The following is a 24,632-nucleotide window of genomic DNA, read 5'->3' as shown; positions in this document are numbered from 1 at the left end:
GTTGAATCGCTCATGGCTTCTAAGATAGTTTTAGGGAAAGGAAAGCAAGATGCCTGATCAGATTGCACGACTTTGATTACTTTCTATTGTTGATGCAACATTACATGTATGATGTGTATTGATGTCCTTTCACACAAATTGATGGAATTTTCATGTCCATCAATGATACCATGACTTATGGGACATACTTTCCTTAGCTTTGGGTGATTGACAACCTTTTCCTAAACTCTCTAGATAATCCCTAGTAGGATTGGAGACTTATGGGGCAGTTGCATTTGAAATGGGCTTCAATCAAATAGATTTATCACTTGCTTATTAGGGATAGCCATTAGTCAGCAGCTAAGGGTAACTTTATTTGAGCCTTTGTAAAAGGAGGACATGGTGGACATTGATGACTATGGAGGGATGGATTAGTAAAATTCCATTCGAATGCAAGGCCTTTCTTTAGAGAACATTAGTGGCTTGCATCTTGCTTTGGCCCTCTCTAAACCAAATATCTTTAATGGCGCTTACTTCTTTTGCACCATAAGTGTGGAGTCTTCTTCTCATGGATTTCTTTATTGTTTGATGGGAATGAAGGTTTGGCCTCTTCTATCACAGATTTGGTGAAGAATGGTGGGGCCTATAGTGCATCCGTGTGACTGGATGTTTGGTAAGCCAAAAATCTTAGATGTTCTCCAACCTCACATGACAATAATTTCTCATTTTTTGCATTTTTGGGGATATCGGCATAACTAGTCACTCAGAATGTCTTTATTCTTGACTCATATTCATGTATTCAAAGTCACATTGCTCGATTGAAAGGCTCACTTCATTGGTAGCTTGATATGGCCCAACATGCAAGGCTTCTTCCTTGGGAGGATTTGGTCTCATGGCATACAACAATTTCCTCCATTACTCTGTCGTCTTATTACCTGATTTGTGACTCTCCTTGTAACTTTTAGTAGGTAGTATAATTACCTCTTGAGAGAGAGAGAGAGAGAGAGAGAGAGAGAGAGAGAGAGAGAGAGAGAGAGAGAGAGAGAGAATTCTAAGGTTCTAAACTACAATAACTTGATTGAAATTTTGCTTCATTTGATTTGTGATATTGCTTTGCAGCAGTTGCGGAGCAGCCTAGTGTTCCTTGCAGGAGAGCTAGTTTTCTCATATTTTATTAATTAGTAATTAGGACATTCTCAGCTCAAGTATGGACGTAAGGCCTGACATTAGATTAATCTAAAATCCTTTCGCATGTAAGCTTTTGCTTATCTGCCGTTACGATTCGGAATTAAAACAAGGTGTACACTTGGCAGCAGTGAGAAGCAAGAAAGCTTGTCGGGGACCCATGCCGATCGCAAGAACAAAGAAAGAAATTGCGTGTATTGCAGCATCCGTTGCATGCTCGTCTCTACAGAATCGAACGTTTGCATGGTCTCGTTCTATCGCATTCACTCCATGGCTCGTCAGATGAAGTTGAAGTCACAGTTCCAGCTGCAGAGTTTGTCCTCCCTGGCAATGCGCGTGCCTGGTTCTAATTCTTCCCATTTTGATTAAAGCATAAGGTGAAATGGCTTGCACTTCATACGCAAGAGCAATGCTTTTTCTCTCTAATTCCTCTGGTTGTGATAAACCATAGGGCGAAATGGCTCATTCTTGATACACAGGAGCCAAGCTTTTGCTCTAAGTATTCTGATTCTGATAAAATCACAAGGTGAAACGACTCTCCTCTGATACACAAGAGCCAAGAGACCCAAGTTCTTAGAAGCTTGCAACCGCTAAAATCTTTTCTTGGTAAACCAATGCAGCCGTTCCAAAATGGGAGGAATCACTGAAGCTATGCTTAAACGGCGTGCAGAGCACAACGATGGAGTCCTTTACACCCTAGAGGTATGACTTCGAGGCTTGCATTTTTTCCTTTGGTTTATGACTGTCCGCTTAAAAGAACAAAATCTGCAACAAAATCAAGGTTACAAAGTCTGCAGCATAAACACTTCACTAGATGGTCTCTTTTTGGTCTTGTATTCAAATAAATTCAGAATTCTAGCAGGCCCTTCCCAGCCTAGTGCTGTACAGGTTCTTGTGTCTCTATACCCTAAATGCCATTATTTTGTTGAGTCGATAAGTCGTTATCAACAGTATTAGATTCTCTATGTGCAAACCCTGCCACGCTACAGAGCATGACCGCTGGTGGTTGGGTTGGCGACTTTTATTATCAGTCGTTATCAGTCTCTACTTGCGGTGGGTGAAGGCTGGGTTGGTGACTTTTATGATCGTGCTAATGATCTTGTTGTCACCATGAGCCCACGTGCAACTTTTCAGGTTCTTGCTTATCTATTGGGCTTCTTTGGTATGTGTTGGGCCCCATATACCAAAGTATCATGTATAGTTTTCATCGACAAGTTCCTCAGATTTAGATTGGATAGGCTATTGACACCCACCAAGCCCACTTAGCTTTTTCTTTACTCTTCAAGGATCAAGTGCTGTCTTGTTCCAATTATTTTGCAATGATCTTACTTAGAAGGAACTTAGAGAAGTACATGTACCCGATAACCTGATCATTTGAGTATGTGGTCTCTCAAGGTGGTTATGGGGGCTTTGGGAGAGAAGTCAAGGTGGAGCATATAATTCCTTTGGGGTTTACCATCCTATAGTGGGAAGAAGAGGCTATGGTAACCCTAGATGTGAAGGCTAAATTATCAAAGCTCTTGTCAATGTTGAGAATCTCTCTCCTTGTGCCCCTAAACAATGAAAGGCCAAAGCTCCACTAGGATGGTATGTGCCACCTTGTGAGGTCCCCAATAAGTTCCCACATGTTTGATTGCGATGTGCTACCTTGTGAGGCCCCCAATAAGTTCGTGTTAGATATACTCAATTCCCAACCGTAAGGTGCCACCGATGATCCATGGTGCTCAAAGTTGTAAGGCCTCCAATATGAGGAGAAGTGATGTGTGAGTTTAGACATTGATTGGGTCTTGACTTGTATATTAGATGAGGTCTATGTGACTAGATGGCAAAAAGGTGACCTTTGTGGGTCTAGCCTTTGGGTTAGATATAGTAGTTAAAATGGTAGTACCTCGAGACACACTGCTTTGAGTTGTGGGATGTAGGAGTTATCAAGCATCCCTATTTTGGGGTTTGGGGTAGCGTGCTTGGCTTGACGGTAAAGGGCATTCTTCAATTTACACATTTCATGTAGGGTTTCGTACTGACAATCCCAAAAAGGTTTGATGTCCACATTTTGGTCACTTTTTTAGTGGGCGCCCACTCATTGGTGCGCCACCCTAGACTGCTTATTCCTATAAATAGGCAGTCACTTCATTCATTACCTCTCTCTCTCTCTCTGTCTCTGTCTCTGTCTCTGTCTCTCTCTCTTTAGTCATTCTTAACCACCTTCTTCAGTCACCACCATCACTTTCCTTCTCTCGTCAACCCCTTCCACTGCCCTTACACCCCTTCAAGAGGACATTGCGGTTCATGGCTCATGGTTGCCTTTACCCTTCCTCTTCTTCAGGTGCCTTGTTTTAGCATCAGGCCTTGTGTTTGGAGCATCTTCCACTTGGCATCACCATTGACTGCTTGGCATGAGCACCCTTCTACATCAAGCTCCACCTTCACGTCAACATCCTAGCCTCTGGTGAGAGTCTCCATCATCGAGCATCAATGATTTCATTACTCGTCCATCATAAGGGCTACTGGGACCTGCGTTTTTGCAGCGTGGCTCCTCCTCCATCACCTGGCATTATTCATCTATCACAAGGGTTGTTGAGACCTATGTTTTTGTAGCCTGGCTTCTCCTCCATCACTTGGGATCACGCGTCTGTCACAGGGCCTACTGGGATCTACGTTTTTGCAGCTCGGCTTCTCCTCCATCACTTGGTGTCACTCATTTGTGACACAGAGGCTGCTGGGACTTGTGTTTTTATGGCCTAGCTTATCCTCTATCATTTGGCGTCATCATTATCCACTTGGCGTTAGCATCTCGGCTGCTCTCTCAACGTTTGATAGCTCCGGTACACCAGGATTTGCGTTTTGCTGCCGTGGTCACTCCTTGGCATCAGAGGACTGTGGTTTGTAGCTCCCTCGATAGCTGATAATCATCTTCCACATCTTCGACGGCATAAGAGGATTGCGGTTCGCTCTCTCGACAATCGTCCTTCATCTTCCATTTGTTTATTTCGGTATCCCATTGCTCAGAGGATTGCGTTTCGCTCCCTTCACTATGCAGATTCCTACAAGTGCTGTTGTGCCTGATTTAGATATAGGACAATGTAGTTATCTTCTAAGATCCGGCTCCATTGTATCAGTTTTTCTTCTCATAGAATGATTCAGTGCATCATCACTGTGTTCTTGTGTTTCTGAGTTTCTTTTCTCTCTTAATGTTTGCCTTACACACTCTGTGCTACTCCTCGCAAACTGTACTGTCTCTTTGCATTGTCGCTCATTTTAACATGGTATCAAAGCATACATGTTATTTTTGACATGGTATCAGAGTGCAAGAGCTTAGAGAGCTAAAGACCCTGTTCATTAGAGAAGGCACATACAGGTTGTGGGTTTGACATTATCTACTAATTTCCCCCTTCATTTCTGCTGTATCACCAGGAAACAGAGATACCCTTCTCTTCCTCACCCGCCCTTTTATAGGTTGACACTTTGGTGCTATGGCTTCTCCACAGGTAGATGGACAGATCACTGGGTGCTCCTCTTCTGGCATCACCACAACCCCCTTTGATGCTTGCCGATATGGACCTTTGCTTCCTATGCTGTAGGAGTATATGCGTCTACTCCTAGGCACTCGATGTGCCACCTCTCCCTTTTGGGCCACTGAGTTTATTCTACATTGGCTTTCATATTTTTATGCTCAAGGCAATCAGATGCATCTGATGGGTACTAAGCCCTTCAAGCCACAAGAGGATCGATTGGTACCATGGCCTCCTTGTGACTGTTGCAATGCGCCACAGAGGTTGCTTCTACTTCTTCTAGGGTTTTAGGAATGCCACCTCAACAATCTGCGGTTTTGTAGTCGGCTCCCCTGAGAGACAGTGATTGTTGGATATCGTAACCTTGGGAGCCCACTCCTTTGAGAGACAGTGATTGTTCGACACCCTTATTACTTCGGCTCCAGCGTCCGCTCCACTGAGAGACAGTGACTATTGCCCACCCTTGACTTAGCCTGAGCCTCCCTTTTCCCCACCCTCGACTGTTCAAGTTTGAGAGGCCACCTCTAGTTCTTTGATATCTTTGATACCCCAGATATCTTCTTTGGCACGACCGGCAGCAATTCCTTCGTCATCAAATCATTGGAGTTTGTGGTCCATGAGTTTTTAGATTCCCTCTCTCTCATAGAGGGGGCTTTAGAGGGGGATGTACTCTCTTTGCCCTTAGAGGGGGCTGCTTTTTCTTCGGCTTTATAGGGGGTGCCTCCCCTACTATCCTCAGAGGGGGACACCTACTCATCGTGAAAGTTGCTACCTACCATTCACTCTTTTGGGATGGTTGTCCTTGCGTAGTCATTTCTCCTATTGATACCCAGGATCTTTAGAGACCACCTAGATTAGGGCCTTGGAATCTTTGTCTCTTGCCCATACATGAGAATTATATATCCTCTCTGTCCAACAGAAGTCCCGGTCCAAATCACATGGCACCATAATTTCTATCCTTTATCTAGAATAGGATTTTCCAACACCCTAGATGTTGGGCTCACGGTAGTCTACAGCTCCATTCCGGACTCGGCATGGGGTGTCGAGAGCTCCACTGACCCCAAGCGACCTAGGAGTGAGACACACTTTCCATCGTTGGCCTTTTCACCACTCGACCTTCGGCTTGTGAATCGAGCAGTGCCCTCTCGGATTGAAATATGGCATGACCTTGGAGATGATCCACTCGTGCAAAATATCCTTCCTTAATTAATCCAATTAAGAACCAAGCACAATCAAGATAATCAGCCTAATATCAGAAGAACATTCCTTTATTCCCATGGCAACTTGTCATGAGTGACCCCTGCCATGCATTTACCATTAAACACGAGTACTTGGTATAATAATCCAAATCACATCCCACAATTAGTTTAATGCAAAAGCATTTTAAGACGATGTTTGATCGATCAGCAAAACAATGATATTGTTTTCCAACATTACAGGAATAGTCGCGATAACCTTTCATCGCATATTTGCTCTCCCCCTTGGGATCAAGAGTGATTCTATGTAAAAAGTACTTAATACACTCTTCTTTCGACTAAGGCATATGTTAAAGTATTCAAACACAGTACAAGACATAAGTTCTATAGGTCGCTTACATTATTCGATAACTCAACCTTCTTTCCAAAGAGTAGTGGTCTTTACTTTGACTCGGTCTTCTCAATCCCTTGAGCTCTCTACTTGCTTTGGGGGGCCGGAGTTGTGTTTAGATCTAGCCCAATCCAAATAGGATTGATAAACGTAGCAGTTATCAGTTGGAACAACCCAAGCCATTCTTAGTCTTAGTCCTTATGGCTGTTGTTTGTGATAACTACGCATATCATCAAGATCCCAATGATCTAATAGATTCGAGATTGAATTTCCCTTAGTCTAGATTACTTATCATATAATCCGTCAAGCGTGGAAGCTACAACGTACTTTCAGTGTGGGGGAACTATCCATCTATTAATTTCACGAAAAGGAGAGTTGAAATACTATTATGCTATGTGCAAGTTGTCGCATAGTCTCCAGATACAATTAATTTCTCTTGATACCCGCGCTTTGCAACTTTATCTTTCGAATGTAAGAGATGAAGCCTATCACTTCCCCATGACCTATTCTTGTGCGGCATCTAATGTATTTCATGCGGGAATCAAAACAAGCATCTACTAATTTGGAAATACATTACTTACGACTGGTACCGCAGTTGGATTGGCAGTGATGTCCTCACCCAAGGCTCTATTGCTCGTTGAGAGATTGCCATCCGAGTGCGTTAATCTCCACTTGGGGGCCATTCTCGAACCTCGTCTCCCTTAGACGTGAGTCGCAAAAGACTTTCGCACCTTGTGCTCGATCAGTGGGGCTAATTTGGCGAGGATGAATTAGGCTTGCAGGTAGGCAATAATCTTGCGGAAAAAGGTATAGCGATTCACGGCAAAGAAAAAAGGGGAAAAAGGATGCCTACCCTCCTAGGAGGGGAAGAGAAATGGGTCCCTTCGGAGACTCTCTCTCTCTCTCTCTCTCTCTCTCTCTCCTTCCTCTTCTCTTCTTCTCCTCACTTTCTCCCTCTTTCTCTCCCTCTTCTTCTCCCTCTTCTTCTCCCTCTTCTTCTCTCTCTCTTTTTTTTTTCGCAAGAGGTAATTGTATTAATTACAAAAAAAGGTACAAGTTTACATGATTACAAGATACACGCTGGACAGAGATGCACAAGTCATGGCAAAGACATAGTAGAAATTGCCATATGCCAGGGAAGTAAGTCTTCCCGAGGGAGCAAGTCAGAGTGCCGAATGAGATCTATTTACCAGAGCAAAAGGCCTTTAAGCCTGGCAATGTGTCTTGGAACATTAGATGCCGAATCAAAAAGAAAGGTATTCTGAGTGGTCCAATTGTGCCAGCATCCCCAATATCTAAGAAAATGGAATAAGATCTTCATATGCAACTGTGCCGGTGTGGGGTATTTTGGGCGTACAAAAACCCAATCGAAAGGGCTCAGCGAGAAATCAACCACCGCTCGCCAAACCGCTGACAAAAGTGACCAGATATGCTTAGCGAGAGGGCAAGAGATAAATCGATGACGGGCCGATTCCACTGTGGTGGTGCAGAAGAAACAATTGCCGTTTGAAATTCAACGCTTGGAAAGGGCCGAGGCAAGAGGAAGACCACTAATCATTACCCTCCAAAGAAAGACCTTGCATTTGAAAGGTGTCTTGTTCACCCAGCCCTCCATCACAGTTGCCTTCCACCATGACTGTGATTTCTGCAACCCCCATACAGTATTGGCTTTAGTGACCAGCCATTGATGATCTTTAATCAAAAGATGGTACGCTTGATTCGCCGAGGCCTTTTTCAAATTCAACCGGTCTGCTAGGACCCAGCCCTGCCAAGGGCGATCCACAGCAAGGGCACGAAAGGGTTGCCTGCTCTGGAGGAGTAACAAAAGCTGTTCCCACAAATCATGGTATTCTCGAGGGATTCGGAAAAGCCGAGTGGCAGTGCGAAACGATATGAAGACATTACGACTGGCAAGGGTGGCATCTGCACAACAGAAGTCAAGCCCAATCGGGCCATGTGGTTAAATTTTGGCCTGAGCTCCTGTTTGCCTTCCCATGAAAGTAATCTCGAGGCTGTCAACAATTCCAGTTGAAAAGAGTTAGTATGTAAGCGGGCCTCCGTTGGATGGATTGTCTCTTCCTTTTGGTCAGCACTTCATTAATCAATCTTTGGCGGATGACAACTTTATGATTTTACATGCGGACAAGGACAATATTCGCAAAGCATTAGATGTCTCGACGCTGCCCAGGCTTCTGGTCTTCGTATCAATACTTCCAAATCAGCCATTCTCAGTTGCACGGAGCCCGATTTACAATCACTGGGCCGGCAGGGCCAGGTTATTCCCCGTGGTTCCATTGTCAGGCATCTTGGATACCATTTGGGTGTTGATGTTCGGCCAAAACAACTAATACAGTGGATTTCACAGAAATTGGCTGCGAAGTTTCTATATTGGAATTCGCAAGCTTGGCCCTTCCATGTTCGCCTCAAAGTGGCTCAGATAATTATGCTACCAATGCTCACATATTTCTTGCCATTGCTGCCTTGGACTCCTACAACTTTGAATGCTCTCACGCGGCCCATTCGTTTCATGTTATGAAAGAAGGATTCATTGCAGACAGGTATTTCGTGGATTTCGTGGTCGCATATGTGTACTCCCAAACGCCTGGGTGGGGGGGCCATTTTGGATACCAAAACTCATCTGCTGGCCCTTCGTTGGTCTCTTTTTCGTGCCATGTGTGTGGAGTATCACCCGTGGGCCGTGATAGCCCATTATTTTCTTGAGGACTGAGGGCTTCTGCATGGTAATACACAAATTCGAAGCTCCTGGTGGCATGTTCTTAATGCAGACTCTCAGTTTGCCATGGAGGATAACATCGAAAGAACCGGATGAGTCGCCAGGGCAAAGAAGAGAGGACTCAGAGGACAACCCTGTCTCACAGAGCGTGCAAGGACAAAGGGCTCTGTAACACCACCATTTAGCATAGCTTGCGAAGAAGCTGCAGCACTAATGGTGTAGATTAAGCGGGACATCCGAGTGCCAAAGCCCATGGTAGACATAAGTTCTGCAATGAAAGACCAGTCTAAATAGTCAAACGCCTTTTCCAGATCCAATTGGACCAATACCACTTCCTGACTAGAGTGCCTTGCATAGTCAATAGCCATTTTCACATTTAAGATATTATGCAGAATGTTGCGGCCCTTAATGAAACCATATTGAAGAGGATGCACAATGGCCGGAAGATGCTTGTGGAGGCGATTCGCCAGTACTTTGGAAAAGATTTTATACATCGAACCCATCAAAGAGATTGGCCTCCAATGTTGCAAGAGTGACGGCGAAGAAACCTTTGGAAGCAATTTGATAAGCCATTCTTTCCATGAGGAAGGCATGAACCCTGTTTCCCAAACCTGCTGAAACATAGCCGTCAATGGCTTCACCAGTTGGGTAGCAGAACTCTCAAAGAATTCATTGGTGAGACCATCCCAACCGGGACTTTTATCCTTAGGCAGGTGCAACAAAACATCCATAACCTCCTCCTCACAAATATCTGTCTCCAAAGTAGTTTGCATATCAAGTGGAACTTGATGCCGGACCAGATCATAGAAGACTGAACGTGCATGCACAACCTGATCAGAAGGTGCCTGAGAAGAACCAAGAAGATCTAGAAAATAATTCCTGCACATATTGACGATGGTCTGAGGGTCAATGACCATTTGACCTTCTGAATTTTGGAGTCTAGTCATATTTTCTCGAGCAGGAGAGGCATGCAGAGCGTGAAAGAACTTATGAGTTTGACAAGCACTATCTTGCAAATTCTCAGTCAAATTTTGCAATTTGGCCTTCTGATAAGATTTCAGCTGAAACTCTTTAATAAGGTTAGCCAAACGCATTGCCAGTGACAGGAGAAATTCATCATCTGGAGTGTCCACCAGCAGCGAGCGAACCAAAGTCAGTAAGTCCTCCGCAGCGTGTCAACGCCGCCGACAAAGAGAGGCATGGTGGATCCCATACTGCCGAGCAATCTGCTGCACATTAGAGAGCAATCGTTCAAAGAAAGCAGTGCCCTCCGAGGCGAAGTCGAATAAGAATCTATCAATCACTTGCTGCATATAACCTCAAAAGAGTGAATGCTTCAAATAAGAGGAGTTGAAACGTAAAGGGAGTCTATCCAGAAATTTCATAAAAGGTGCAATGGGTTGTGCAAGCATCTCAAGCTGAAGAGGGAAATGGTCCGACAAGGCATATTGCTGCAAGACTGTCATTTCCAGCATCTCAGGAAGAAAATCATCATCCTGCATAATGTACATGCGGTCCAACTGCGACCATGTAGTTGCATACTGCGCCGAGTGGAAAGTAAACCTTGTAGCAGAAGGGTGTAGCCAGGACCATAGGTCTTGCTTAAGTACAGCAAGAGCAAACTCATGCCATACCCGACTTTCCGGAGCATCCATCATCGAATGCCCTGAAGTGGACTGCGAAGAATCAGCACACATATTGAAATCTCCCATAAAAAAACCTCGTCTGCCAAGTGCCAAGGAGGTCTTCAAGGTATTCCAAAGATCTCGGTGGGATAAAGGGTCATTCGGCGCATATAGGCCCAGCAACCATAAGATCTCTCCTTCAAATAAAACTTCAGCCACCACAAAGCGGCCATGAACATCATTTTTAATAAGAACCGGCTGATATTTCTCATGTACAATCTTAAGCACACCAAAATAATGCCCGCCGTGTGTCCCTACATAAAACAAGCAAAACCCATGGCAATCCACAACTTTTCCAGCTTCACTGTGACTCTTGTGCTCTACGGCATACAAGACATCCCACTGATTCTCATGCAATATAGTCCACATGGCGTGTTGTTTATGGAGAGAACAAATGCCTTGCATATTCCACGTGGCTATCTTCATGTGTATTCAAAGAGAAGATCAGGAACGAGGCACCACTTGCCTCGATTTAACCTTTTCCGCTAGAATATCAAGGACACCCTCATCCAAAAAATCAGCTAACACCGCAAAAGAGTTCTGACGGCTAACTTTAGAGGTAGACGGAATATCCACTGTCTTGGGGACGGAATGGGGATAACGACGATCCCATGGTGTAATCACATTCCCTCGAGAATCAAAAGCCAACTTAGCGGGTGGGCCCTTTGGACCGTCGGTATAGACTGTCCTAGTAGACTGATTACGGGGAGCAGAAGAAACCATAGTACGCGCAGCGTGCTCGGAAGACAACATTTCTTTCCTGCGCATATACGTGCGCATGGAATCTTGTGAAACATTAGGCTCAGTAGCCGCCAGGCCAGCATCAACCTTTTTCCCTTTTTTGGGACGTGCCTCTACCCAGTCAGTGCTATGGGAATCCAAACCCGAAACCGGTTGTTTACCTTTATCCAGAACTTTAGGTGGCTGGGTTGCATCCTGTGATGAAGCATCAAGCACCATGTCTTCCATAGGCAGCACAACATGCTCAGCATCTGAAGACGGTTGCTTCTCTGGGCATTCGGCCATAAAATGCCCCAATTTTTCACATGAAAAGCAATATCCTGCAAAGTTGCCCCATTTCAAACGAAAGTGCAAAGGATGCATGCCATAGCAATTAATACGAAGCCAAGCAGGCCTTTTCCTAGCAGTGTCCCATAATATACATAAACGGTTGCGATTCATGGCCCTTAGGCTCGGGGGGACTAGCACAGTTTCCATAGCGGCCATGGCATCCTTTAACAAAGGCCAATAGACAGCCGGGCAATTTTCCACCTCAATCCACACCAGGCATTCACGTTGAAGCAGGCGCTGAAAATCTGCCATCGGGCGCCATGACACAACATGGACCAATGGCGATCAAAGAACAAAGGCAGTTTAGACAGAAGATCAGCCCGATGCTTTTCAGATTTCAATAGCACCTCATAGAAGCCTCGGGGCCCAACAAAAATCTCCTCAACACACTCCCCCTGTAGTAAATGGTGCAGCCACTGGCGAATATGGGAAAGCACTGGAATCCTGCCAGTGAAGAAGAGAATAACCGCCCGGTCATAAAACACTGAAAAAGAACGCAAGACAGTTTTTGGGTCCACCGTGGCTTCTAGAACATCTTCAGTTTCCGAGTTTGAAAAAGCTTCATGATTATGTTGGACATACTCGCCAAGCAGAGTATTGGCAAACTCCAGCAAATGCTCCCAGTCAATGTCCTGTGAATCCACAGAGTCAGAGGCAACTTGAGCATAAGAACGTTCCAGATGACCCATTGTCTCTTTGGGCGTATGCTTGGAGCGTTTGCCCGCAGGCTGAAAGTCAAGAGCAGGAGGCATCTCCTCTGTGCAAGGAACCATATCCTCCGGTTCCTCTGTATTCGAATCTGGACCAAGGGCTGCCACCGTTTGGTCGAGAAAAGCCATATCCAGGCCAGCCATGCTTCTCTCCTCTGTCACGAAATACTGATTCGCCCCAGTCATAGCAGGTGGGCGTAGGCGGACGACAGCCACGAAGGGGCAGTCAGCGGGGTGGGGCGGCTTTGGCGGAGCAGGCACAGGGCAACTAAGGCCATAGCCACAGGCTGGGAAGCACGTGCTGACTCTCTCTCGTGCTCCTGTGGCGAGCTGACAGGCAACTGACGGGCGAGGGCGCCCAGGTCAGATAGCAAGGGCAGGGCCCCCAACACGCAGGGCGGACGGGCGACGATGGCGTCCAAGACCCGCAGGTCAGACGGCCATCGGCAGGGTGAGGCTGTCAGGCGACGACTGCCAGGTGGAGGCACAAACGCACCGTACCTTGTCGAGGTGGAACGGCAGCAACAAGGGACGATGAGTACCTGCAAATGTGGGCTGCACGGAAGCGAAAAGCCAGGCGCATGAAGGAAGGCAGGTGCCGACGACGCTGTGCGTTGACGTGGAGCCCCAAGGCAGCGGTCTGCACGAAACGAACAGAATACGCAGGGGCAACCGATGGAAACCCTAGGTAGGGTCACGTCGCATCCCCACTAGCACGCTCGCCATCGTCTTCTCCTCTCTCTCTCTCTCTCTCTCTCGATCTCTCTCTCTCTCTCTCTCTCTTCTTCTTCTTCTTCTTCTCTTCTTCACTTCTTCTTCTCTCTCTCTCTCTCTCCTTCTTCTTCTTCTTCTTCTTCTTCTTCTTCTTCTCCTCTTCTCCTCTTCTTCCCTCTCTCTCTCTTCTTCTCCTTCTCTTCACTCTCTCTCTTCTTCTTCTCCTTCTCCTTCTTCTCTCCTTTTCTTCTTCTTCTCCTCTCTCTCTCCCTCTCTCTTCTTCTTCTCTCTCACTCTCTCTGTTTAGGCCACTAAGCCCTTCCCCCCCTTATTACGATTGGGGGGGGGGGGGGGGGGTTAATATGGGGGATGTGATGGAGCCCCTCTTCTCCACGTGGCTGGCCAGGGTGGGCTGCCGTTTTCTGCATGGCGGCTCGCCTGGTGGACTTGTCGAGGAGGTTGAGGGGTCCTAGGCCCGTCCATTGACGTCATCGTCCTCTGCCATGTTGTCACCTTGGCCTCCTCCTCCATGTAGGCATCTCCTGCCGTCTTCGACTTCCTTTTTCCCTTGCTAATCATCGTCACGATCTTTGATCTTCTCTTCGTCCATGTTGGCTTCTTCCCCCTCGCCACCTGTAGGCGACGGCAGGGGGGGGCAAAGGAATAAAAAAATTGAACTATTTTAAATCGTTTTTTTGTTTGGGGAGGTAGTTTCTACGTGCCGGGAGCGGGACGTTACATCCTCTCCCCCTTAGAGAACTCGAGATATCCTCATCTCGAAAGAAGTGGGGAAGACAAGCATTAATGGGGCGTAAGGCCTGTGGGTTAGGACCCACCATGCGTCTGTTGTGCTACTCTGATCACTCATAAGCATGCGGTCATTTGAAAAAACAACTTATCGTATTAGATCTAATTCAAGTTTGGGTTACAAGAGAAAAGTTTATTGTAGTTACATCTCATGAATATCTTGTAGGTTTTTCCTAAGTTTCGGATAATTTCCTGTAGGCTCTAGATCACTGAAGCTTGTGTAACTTCATTTCTTGTAAGCTCGAGTTCTCTTCGAGTCTTGTTGGGATAGTGGACGTGGATATGTCCAATGCTATGGCACTTGGAGCATCGGTGTTTAGGGTGCTTTGGACATTCGCTTTTGAAATGACCTAGCTCTTTACAATAGAAATAGTGCGAAGCTTTATCACTTGGAGTCACAAGTTTCCTGGTCGTCCTTGGCAGGATTTTCTCCTTTAAACCAAATTGTCCTAGGATCCTTTCAGCAAACTGAAGTGGTCCTTTATCGCGGAAACTTTGTTTCCGAATTGTCCTCTTCTTAGACCTAGACTTAGGTCCATCGTCAATCGACTTTGCTTGCAGTATTAAAGAATACTCCCAAACTTCGACATTCTAGCAAGACCCAATCTATTTTAGTTGAGAAGAACACTCAAGGAAAATTTGTTACAAGTTATAAGTGCCATTTCTTGCTAGAGTATCTCTAATCATTTGCAAGTTCTAGGCTCAAAATAGATGCAACTCATATTACTCGGGTTAACTGTATTTACAAGAGTAAAGTTTATTTCAATACAAGTTGAATTTCATGTCGACAAAACTTCTAGGATTTTTAGCCATCCTGATAAGGTGTAGTGGGTTCTAGGTCTTCGTCTTCATCTGATTCCTCTATATATCCATAGATTGCGCCTGTGTAGCTTCGTTTTTTTGGAGGTTCAATGTCTTCTAGACTTAAGTCAGGGCAGTCTACTTGGATGTGCCCTAGCTCATTGCAATGGAAGCATTGATGGTAGGGACATCTCCTACGGATGTGTCCTATCTCTCCGTACGTGTGGCATCTTTTGCCATGATCTTGGGAATCATCTTTGTCACAATTGCCCGAATTAAGTTCTTGGACGATTGGTTTCGCTCGAAGTAACGCATCTTGCAAGTCTGTTGGATGCATTGCTTCAAGACGGTTGTTTAGAGGAGTGTTCAGGCCATGATAAAACTTGGATACTTGCTGTGCAATATCCATAGGACGTGCGTATTTTAGTAGGGTTACAAACTTCGAGCAGTAAGCTTCCAGGGTTAATTCCAGCTGCTTGAGCTTGAAGAATTCATTCATTCTCAAAGTCTGGTAGGTTGGCAGAAGGTATCGTCCGCGTACAACATCTTTCAATTGAGCCCAAGTGACAGTGGCGGCTTCAGAAATACCTTGACCTTTGCACCATTGCTTTCACCATATCTGAGCCTGGTCAACTAACTTAAGTTTTGGCTATCATAGCTTGATTGGTAGAGGCAGTTTCTAAAGTAGAGAAATAATCATCCATTGACTCAATCCATATTTCCACCTTTGCTACGACGTCTATTCCTTTTCCATCAAACTTGGGTGCCTTAATTTGCTTGAGAAGGAATTTCTTCTCTTGCACGTTAGCATTCGTGGGTGCCCAATGTAACTAAGAAACCCTAATTGATGTTGTAAATTAGGGCTTCAGCAGCAAAAGTCACTGCTGCTCTTCACTAAGGGTCGAAATATGCTAAGAATTGCTTAGGGACTGTCAAAGAATGAGGGAAATATCTTTTGAATGGTAGTTTGATGGCAATTTTGATGGTGCCACTAGCTTCGAAAGGGAGGTAAAACTCCAATACAATTGCTGAGCCCTCCTCTTCTATTTGCTGCCCCTCACTGAGGCAGAGAAAGAAACTTGTCGCTCATGTCTTGTTGCAGTGCATGATTAGGTATTGCCTGTCTCAAAGCTAATCCAGCAGCTACTCCTTCCTCCCTCAGGAACCTGTAGCTTACCATATGTACCGGTGGTGTGCATTCAAATAGTAATTGAGGTTTGTATTTGATAGAACATGTATCATTAAAGAAGTGTGTTCAAAATCTCATAACACCAAGATGTAGCTTCATAGGTATTATAGTCCAAGTCTATGTTCATTGTCGTATTTTTTTTGAGTAATGTACTCGTATTTGTCATGATTATGTAGTCCCTTGGATACGTCAAAGGCTTTGTTCAAAGTCCAAATTAAGCTAGATAGAGGTTAACTCTTTGTAAATAATTCTGTGGAGTATCTATATTTGTATCATGCAATTACTATGCATTTTCACTTGTCAACAGGAACTTGTATTGCAAGAGGAGGGGCTGGATAAAATTGACAAAATTCTAGGTTTTCTATGTCCCCATCTGAAGTACCTATATATGCCTAACAATCTTGTACCTCGTATTGGTATGCTTCAAAACAAAAACATATTTCAAATTTTCTTGTAAAATGCTCTAACTTTGTTTATGTGTTTGCTAGTAGACTAAGAGTGTCGAGAGACTTATTTGAAGCTGTTAGAAAATGCTTAAGCATTATCAAACCCTTACCTTCTTTATCTTTGGTTCAACTTATTACAAATTTCCTCTTCGTGCATATTTTTTAAGTGTTAACTAGATGGGGATGGTTTTCCTTCATTAGTGCTGAGTCCTTCTATGATCTATTATGATGTCAGATAAAGTTTCAGGGGATATATGTTTCCTTCTTTTTCACACATGGACGTATGCGCACACATACAGACACAAATACTTTTGTAATCTAATAGTGTAAAGTGGGGAATCTTATTAAATGAAAAAATTGTCACTACTTGGGATTTCCTGCTGAACTGAAAGAGATGTTGAAGTGATAGTTTGCCAGAGGGTTGCATGCTGAAACCTACCCCTAAACCTTAGAGATGTTGAAGTGATAGGTTGCTAGAGAGCTGTCTGTTGAAACCTTACTTGAGCTAGTCCTTGGATATTGATGTAGAAATGCTATTTTAAAGATATTTCATTTGAATATGTGTTTCTAGCCCTTTATAGTGGAGGATAATTGCCTATGTCAATTTGCTAAAAGCCAATCTAATTTTCAGCCCTGTGTGTTAGTAGACTATATCTAACCCCCTAAGTGACAATAGTAGATTGCTTCCTTAGCCCACAAACGGGTCATCTTAACCAAACCTGGTGTTTTCACACTCCTCCACTATAGTTTCTCACATATTTTCCCATCCCCCCAGACAGCTTGAGAGGCTTGGTGTATATGCAATTTGATTTACAAGAAACTCCCGCTGTATTTTCTTCTGAGTTATATAATTAGCCATAGCTTTCAAGGATAAAAAAAACCATCTGAAACTCAGTCAATCAAAACATCGAGCAATGTATATGTGTATGTCTAAAGATATCAAATGCCCCTAGGTTAAGACAACCTTTCAAAATTTTAGTCAAAGATATCAGTCTACTACTGCCACCAACACTAAGGGCTTAGAGTTGATTTAATCAGTTTTGCTTTGCGATGTAAGTGTACTTGTCTAAAGATATCAGCCTATAGGGTGAAAAATAGGCTATGGCAAACCCAAGTGTGAAGGAACTGCTGCTGAAGCTCCCATCGATACCGAGATTCCCCCTGAAGCTGCTCCCAACGGCCTCTTAAAGGATGAATGGTTCATGATGAAAGCTCTGCCAAAGTGGCATATATTGAAAGGCTTTCGCCACAGAAGATCAATTGGCAGTGGGTTTTGTAAATATGGTACCCTATGAGGCTACCAATAATCTCAACACACCTCTAATCACAAGGTAGTAGGCTCCAATAGTTGACGGCTAGGAAGATCCTTCAGGTTCAAAGTTGCACCTAAGCTAGCTTGATGATGAAGATCATGTCGTGCATCTTTACCTTTTAGAGTGGGTAACATCCTTGGCTACTGGACTGCCAGTAGAAAGCACCCAATGACACACTCGAGGATGGGCTCTACTCAAGAGAGTATCCTGCATGCCCCTCTGCAAACAAACTATTCAACCTCACAAGACCATAGACAATTCAGGATCTCTAAGTGTTTCTATATTCAATGCTAGCAGACTCCGTCACGTTATATCTAAACCAATTAGCTGCTAGCTACTGGACCCCTATGTGCCACTTGCCATAGGGAGTATGAGACCTTTGTGAGGTGCCAACTATCCCATAGGCGCCTCCAAAAGGTACATTTGAAAGGGAAAATGATGCTAAGATTTGCCTAGTGTTGAGTACTTGAGGGGGCCAAGTTCCTTATAGGCAATTGACAATAGGGTGATCGGCCACCACTAGGACAGCTCCAAGTGGTGTCCCCCTTTGGGGAGAACTGAATAGTCCTGTTGACATGGTGCTTGGCATTTATCCGGAACTAAAGATCTCTTGGAACGCTCGTAGAAGAGGGTCCTTCACCTCCTCCTAGTATGCAAAGAAGAAAGCCCTAGACATCCTGTCCTCAATAGGGGATTTTTTTCTCATCTTGTGATTAGAAAGCTTGAGCTAGCTCCTCCTCAATGAGAAGGGAAAGGAGGGAGCACCCCATCTCCTCTGTGACTAGGAATGGGATGCAATCCCACGCTTGCTGTTTGCATTGAATCACTTTTTTTGTTTTGTTTTGTGAGTCGGGTGTGCATTTCATTGTCTTGTTCATTTAGTGACCAGGCCTTTGCAGCTTTCTCTTTGGTGCGTTGAGTCACTCAAGCCAAGATTGTCTCCTATTGAAAAAGCTATTTGTAGATGTTGGTGATGGCGAGTCCCATCACCTCCTTGAGGTAGGGACAAGCCCTCCCATATTGGTCATGAAAGCTATGGATCTGCCCCAAAGTGCGTAGTTGGCACACTTGGAAGACCTCTGTGCACATTGTGTCCCCACTTCGTACCCAAAAAGTAAAAAAGAGAACTCTGGCCTCCAGATCTTTGGGTCCGCAAGAGCTGTTCGTGCCACAACTCCTGGGTGTGGAGGATAGAGTCACTAGGTAACTCTTGTAGCAACCTCTAAATGTCTACTAGATCCCTCCAAATGGCCCTCTACTCTTTCCAACATTGTTGACAAGCCTAGAGGGCCACCTCTTGGCATATCCTTCTTGACTCCCCCAAGGCCTCTATGACCTTCTTTGCAATTTGTCTATCTTGTTCCCACTCCCTCGTCCATACCTACATGATTTTTCTCCTTACCTCCTCACCCTTGTAGGTCAAATCTAGGATATGGTAGGAGTGAGGATATGGGGTTGAAGTAGGCACATTGAGAGTAACCTAGCTATGCCTTAACCTAGCTACCAATGGGAAGTTTGGAGGAAGAATGCATAGTTTGGCCTATTCGAGGGAGCTAGTAAATGTGCCTTGCCACTCTGTGACTTGTAGATAACGAAGATTCCTCCAAAGGAAGTGCGAACTCCGCCTACGTTCAACTCTTATGTAGCTCCAAGGACCGTTGCAAATCGGACTTTGTGTGGTGCCGAGAACCATAAGGATATGCCCGGACTTGATCTCGGGAGATGGCTCCAAGTGGACCAAGGGACAAAGAATATCCACTCTGTAATCTGAGAATACCACCTAAAAGGAGACCTTTGAAGATAGTCAGGAGACTGGATGAGTTGTAGAACCTGAAAATCAACCTCGGGAGAGAAGCTACTAGCTCCATGATTCCATGCTGGAAGGAATACGAAGGCCTAGTCACCAAGTTGGTGTTGAAGATCCAAGGGTCCCGATCTAGGTAGATCCTCTAGATCCTGGGTATGAGTAGAGGAAATGATTGCTCAAAGGAGAGCCACTCCTCGAAAGTGAAAGATGGTGTGGTGTGAACAACTTCATGGCACATAGGGTCACTCTCTGAATCGGAAGGAGTAGAAGTAGAAGCCCCCTGTGAAGTCGAAGAAGAACTGGAAGCCCCCTCTGAGGGCGAAGTAAGAAAAACCCCCTTTGAATCCCAGTCTGAGAGAGAAAGGGAATCCAGCCACTCATGGCTCACCGATTGCGAAGCATCTGATGATGAAGAAAGTGCCGTCGGTCGTGCCGAAGAAGGTATCTCAGGCTCGGAAGAAGAAGCTAGAAAGCACCCAGAAGTGGCCTCTTGAACTTGAGTGGAAGAGGGTGGAGAAGGAGGAGGCTTAGGATGAGCCAAGGGTGGGGAACAGTCGCGGGCTCTCAGGAAAGTGGACTGTGGAGGAGATGTGGGCCGTGGAAGCCACTATACCTGGAAGTGGGTGGGGAAACCCTCCGGGCAGGGGAGTGGTCTCCAGGAGGGCTTATCGCCTCGTAAGGTCTTAGAGCTTCCGTGTGCTCGAAAGGACTTAGTATGTGTCGGTTGCGGCTTATTGCCTTGAGCATAATACTCTGATAGCCGATGCAGAACGATCTCTGTGGCCTAGAAAGGAGAGGTGGCACAAGGAGTGCCTGGTGGAAGACGCATATACTTCGGGGGGGTGGGGAGCCAAGGTCGAAGTCAACAAGCATCGGTGGTGTGTCCGGTGGTGCCACAGTAGAAGCACCCAGTAGTGTGGTCATCTGTTGGTAAAGAAGCCATGGGTACCAGTGTGCTTTGCTGAAGAAGGAAGAGGTTAGCCACGAACCATAAACTGCAATGTCAGCCTCAAGGGCTAGGAGGGCAGTGGAAGGGCTGGAAGTGAGCTACCAGTGGGAGGAGGATGCGACTAGCAGTAAGAGGTTGCAACTAATAGAAAAATACAGGTGAGGAGAGAGAAATACTAAAAACGCAGGTGAGGAGAGAGAAAGACTAGAAACGCAGGTTGCAAGAGAGAAAAACTGAAAACGCAAGAAAAACCAGCAGTAGCAATTGGCATGCTGAAATTAGCTCCTAACAGTGTGTGGTAGGCTGGAAACAAGCACGAGACTATAGATGACGGCAAGGGACAGCTGAGACTATGATGTCCTCCGCGAAAGGGGTGTGGGCAGCAAGCTGAAAACACCTGAAACCTGTAAAAACGAGATTTTGATGCAGCGGAAGAAGAAGAAAAGTGGATGTCGAACCCGCCACCGGTCTTCACCTTCATTGGAATAGAGGATCTTTGCCGTTGTTTGAGCAGATCTAGCTCTGATACCATGTCAAAAGATGACGTACCAGTGAGATAGTAGGGTTTGTGGAGATGAACACGGAGTGAACTTAGCAAACATGGAGAAGAGAAGGGAAGAGAGAAGAAACTTTGATGAATGGAATGATGAAGTTTTGAATCATGGAGTGAATGTGATACAAGGGAACAAGGGTGCCGTATCACAAGGAGGATGATGAAGACAGCCACGAACCACGAACCGCAATGTCCTCCTGAAGGGGTGCGAGGGTAGTAGAGAGGCTGGAGAGAAGAGGTGACGGACTGAATGAATCAGCTGTAAGAAATGAATGAGAGAGTGGCCTATAAATAGGCATAGTCAGTCTAGGATGGCGCCCCTTTTTGGGGCTGCAAACCCTAAACGCAAAACGCAGAAGCACAAAAAACGCAAATCGTGGGTGAAGGTTGAAGGGTTTCTCAACAAGGGCACTGTGGTTGCATGGATTTTTGAGGCCTCAATGACAGCCTCCTGCCATTGCATAGCCCAGACCCTCATGAAGCCATCATCCTTTGCCTATTTGTTTGCATGTTGCATCACATGTGGCCTTAGCTATGAAGTGTGTGTACTTGGAGGCGTGGTGTCCAAAGGTAGGGCAGCAAAGGCACTTTTGGGCTGCCTAGTCACAATGATTTTCTGTCTAAATGTGTGCCTTCTTGCTTTTGGTGTCCTCCATTACAACCCGTACCTTGCGCCTGCCATTGCATTAGCAAATGAAGGAGGGAGGACTGTGCCAAACAGATGCCCAAAGTTCTCCACTAGTTGTTGGTACTCGATGCTAGTTCAGGGAAAAGAAGGGCAATTGGATAGTGAAGAAATCTGTTACGAAGCACAAAACTCTCGGCCGTGAAGCCATTGTACCATGCAACCAAATATATGACGCCCTTCACAGAGACGATTAGGGAGTTGTCGACCGAGTCTTGTGTTGCATCCATGGAGGTAAGTCACACCATGAAGATGCCTTGTCCCATTACCACTGCCACACCAAAAACGTTTTGTTGAGTTTCGTGTTTCAAGGTTTTAAGGTTTTGTTTTGCATTTCGTTTCATTGGCTACCTTGAGGCTTCGAGGTTTTGAAAAAGGTTATTTAGGATAATTAAGATTAATAATATTAGGATCTAGGTGGAATGGAGATTTTCATTTAATGGATCTACTTCTTCCTCTAGAGTCAAAAGTCAAAAGCCTAAAACAAAAGCATCCATTTCACCTACTCATTTAGAAATTAGCATTCATGATTTAAAAATCACAACATTAAGGCTACAACATATGAATAATATGTAATGCGAAGTAAAAGTGAAAGGGATGTTCATGAGATAGAGTAGTAGTGTGTGGAAGGGGTGGAGGAGGAGAGTGTGGAGGAGGGGAGAAGGAAGAGGAAGAGATGAGGTGGAGTTGCAGGAGGAGGAAGAGGTGAGGCAGGAAGAGATGGAGGAGGAGCATGCACAAGGAGAGTGAAAAAAATGATAAGTGAAAAAGAGGAACAACTGGCATGCTCTGTTTTTATGAAAACCTTGACCATAAAATTCCGTTTCACGAGGAAAAAAAAATTATTTCAGAACCCTTTTGCAAAACAAAATGAAACATTTTGTGCGTTTTGTTGTTTTGCGTTTCATCAAGGTGAAATGGGATTTTTGGCTACTATGTCTTTGCTATCCACAAGGTGCTGATATGCAAGGTAGAGTGAAGCCAATCATGAAGCTGTGCCTCGGATGGAGAGTGCCTTATGATTTGTGCAACAATCGTGGTATCCTTCAATTCCTTCTCTGTGGCTTTGATAAATAAGAGTTGTTCCTTAGTGAGAGTGATGCACAAAGTGTTTGATTGCATGGCACCAATGTAGTGCTCCAGTGTCAGACTAAAGGTTTCCATTGCAAATCTTTATCGAGGCCCTTCCGAATGTGCTATTGATTTACTTGGGTGAATGCTATTGCAAAGGGAGGACTAGCTGGTAGGAACTTGTTACCCGGTGGGGTATAGTTTGGGGGGCGGGAAGGGGCAAGACAACAGCTAGTGCAAAAATGACATCAAGGTCCCTAGGGGTGTGCGTTGAGCTAAACTAAGCATTACATGCTGAATTGGCCTCTTGAGAAGCCCCAAAAGTGCCTAATTAATGAAACCCCTAAAATGCTTAATTAATGAAACCCCTAAAATGGTCTCTCCATGTAGTGAAGTTCATGCTGATATAGGTAGTGGTTGAACATGCTGTAGGGGTCCGTACCCGGTACTTGTTCTTGCATCTCTCTGTTATACTTTTGGGCTGAGCTAGGCTCATCATTCATGGATGCGTGGAAGTCTCTAATTTCCCTCTAAACCTCTTCCTAAGCTTTCCCTTTTCCTTTATGTCCTGTCATTTTTGGTGCAGTCTACAAGACCTTTGTGAACAAAAGCTGCTATAACTTTTAGCCTCTAACTTCAATTGGGGAGCATTTCGATTTAAAAAAGAGGACACTGCGGTACAAGGTTTCAAATCCTTCTATAAATAGGTAGACTACCCTCCATTCAGCCCAATCTCGTTTTTGCAAGTTTTAGGTGATCTAGTTTCATTGCCCACATCCCATTCATAGAAAACATCTCAGTCAAGGCTGCCTGACATTCTCTACATCCATCCCACACTTGTTTCCAGCCTCCATCGTGCAGTCTACACTATTTTTGTTGTGTTTATTGCATTTGCTACATCATCTACAGTTGGTGACCTATTCTATTCTGCATTTGTGATTTGCGGCTGTGTACGGACTGCCACATTATCATATCTGCATTTTTACTATTGTCAGCTTGCCACATCATCATACCTACATTTTTGTTGCCATCAGCGTGTTGCGTTTGCAGTTTTCTCTCTCCTCTACTTGCCCAACAGTGTTTGCTATTATCCGACATCTTGGAGGCTGCCTTGCTGCGTTTTGAGATCGGTCAAGAGTTTGACACTCTCTCTTGCTCATTACCTCTCCCTCAGCCCTCGAGACATGAGAGTTCGAGGTACACTTAACCCGAATCGTGTTCTGTTGATTTTACTCTTTTGTCGTACACTTTCATTTATGTTTTTGCGTTAGGATATTTATTCACATGGTACCAAAGCAAGGTTCTCTTTTGTTAAGACTTCAAGCTTTGTCTATCTATCTATGTGTATGACCAACAATCTAACTGTATGTCCAGCTGTATATAGCAAGTGTGGGACATTTAATTAGTCTGTGGTCTCTGACTTAACCATAGTTAGTACATTGGCTAGATGACCTAGTTGTAACTATTCTGCTCTACTAGTTACTTGAGGGAATAATGAAAGAAATGGGATGAGCTGACTGCTCACTCTCTGTTGCTCCAAACCTACTCTTTCATTTAACATGGTATTAAAGCTATGAACCATGGAATTCTTGAGAGCTCATAGCCTAGCATTGGCATTGTAAAAGCTGGAACTTGAATGAAAAGTTTGAAGCTACAGGGAAAAGAAGCCATAGCCAACACTGGAGAAGTATACATCATATTTGGATCTCCTACACTTGTTAGAGCTTGTTGATGTATGCATGAATGATCATTGGCAAGTGATAGAGCCTATCATTGAGCTCATTTGTGGGTAGTATGAGCAGCAATATGCAGATGTGATTTGTCCAAGTCTAGC

The 24,632-nt window shown here is 44.8% G+C and overlaps 1 protein-coding gene across 1 annotated transcript in view; it reads left to right on the top strand.

The window, feature by feature from the left end:
- Positions 1-1,300: 1,300 nt before the first annotated feature.
- The window catches only part of LOC148027593 (uncharacterized), a 177,837-nt gene continuing 154,505 nt past the window's right edge, over positions 1,301-24,632 (top strand). Inside the window, exons 1-4 of the mRNA XM_087688924.1 lie at positions 1,301-1,507; positions 1,616-1,690; positions 1,785-1,866; positions 16,282-16,390. Of these exons, the coding sequence (XP_087545050.1) occupies positions 1,795-1,866; positions 16,282-16,390 (181 nt within the window). The 5' untranslated portion in view covers positions 1,301-1,507; positions 1,616-1,690; positions 1,785-1,794. The remainder of the gene's footprint in view (positions 1,508-1,615; positions 1,691-1,784; positions 1,867-16,281; positions 16,391-24,632) is intronic.

This window comes from Lygodium microphyllum, chromosome 12 (genome assembly GCF_053477565.2).
Source record: "Lygodium microphyllum isolate KBCC chromosome 12, Lygodium_microphyllum_v1.1.10, whole genome shotgun sequence".
NCBI lineage: Eukaryota > Viridiplantae > Streptophyta > Polypodiopsida > Schizaeales > Lygodiaceae > Lygodium > Lygodium microphyllum.
The sequence above is the reverse complement of the archived record's forward strand: the minus strand, read 5'-3'. Positions and strand labels throughout refer to the sequence as shown.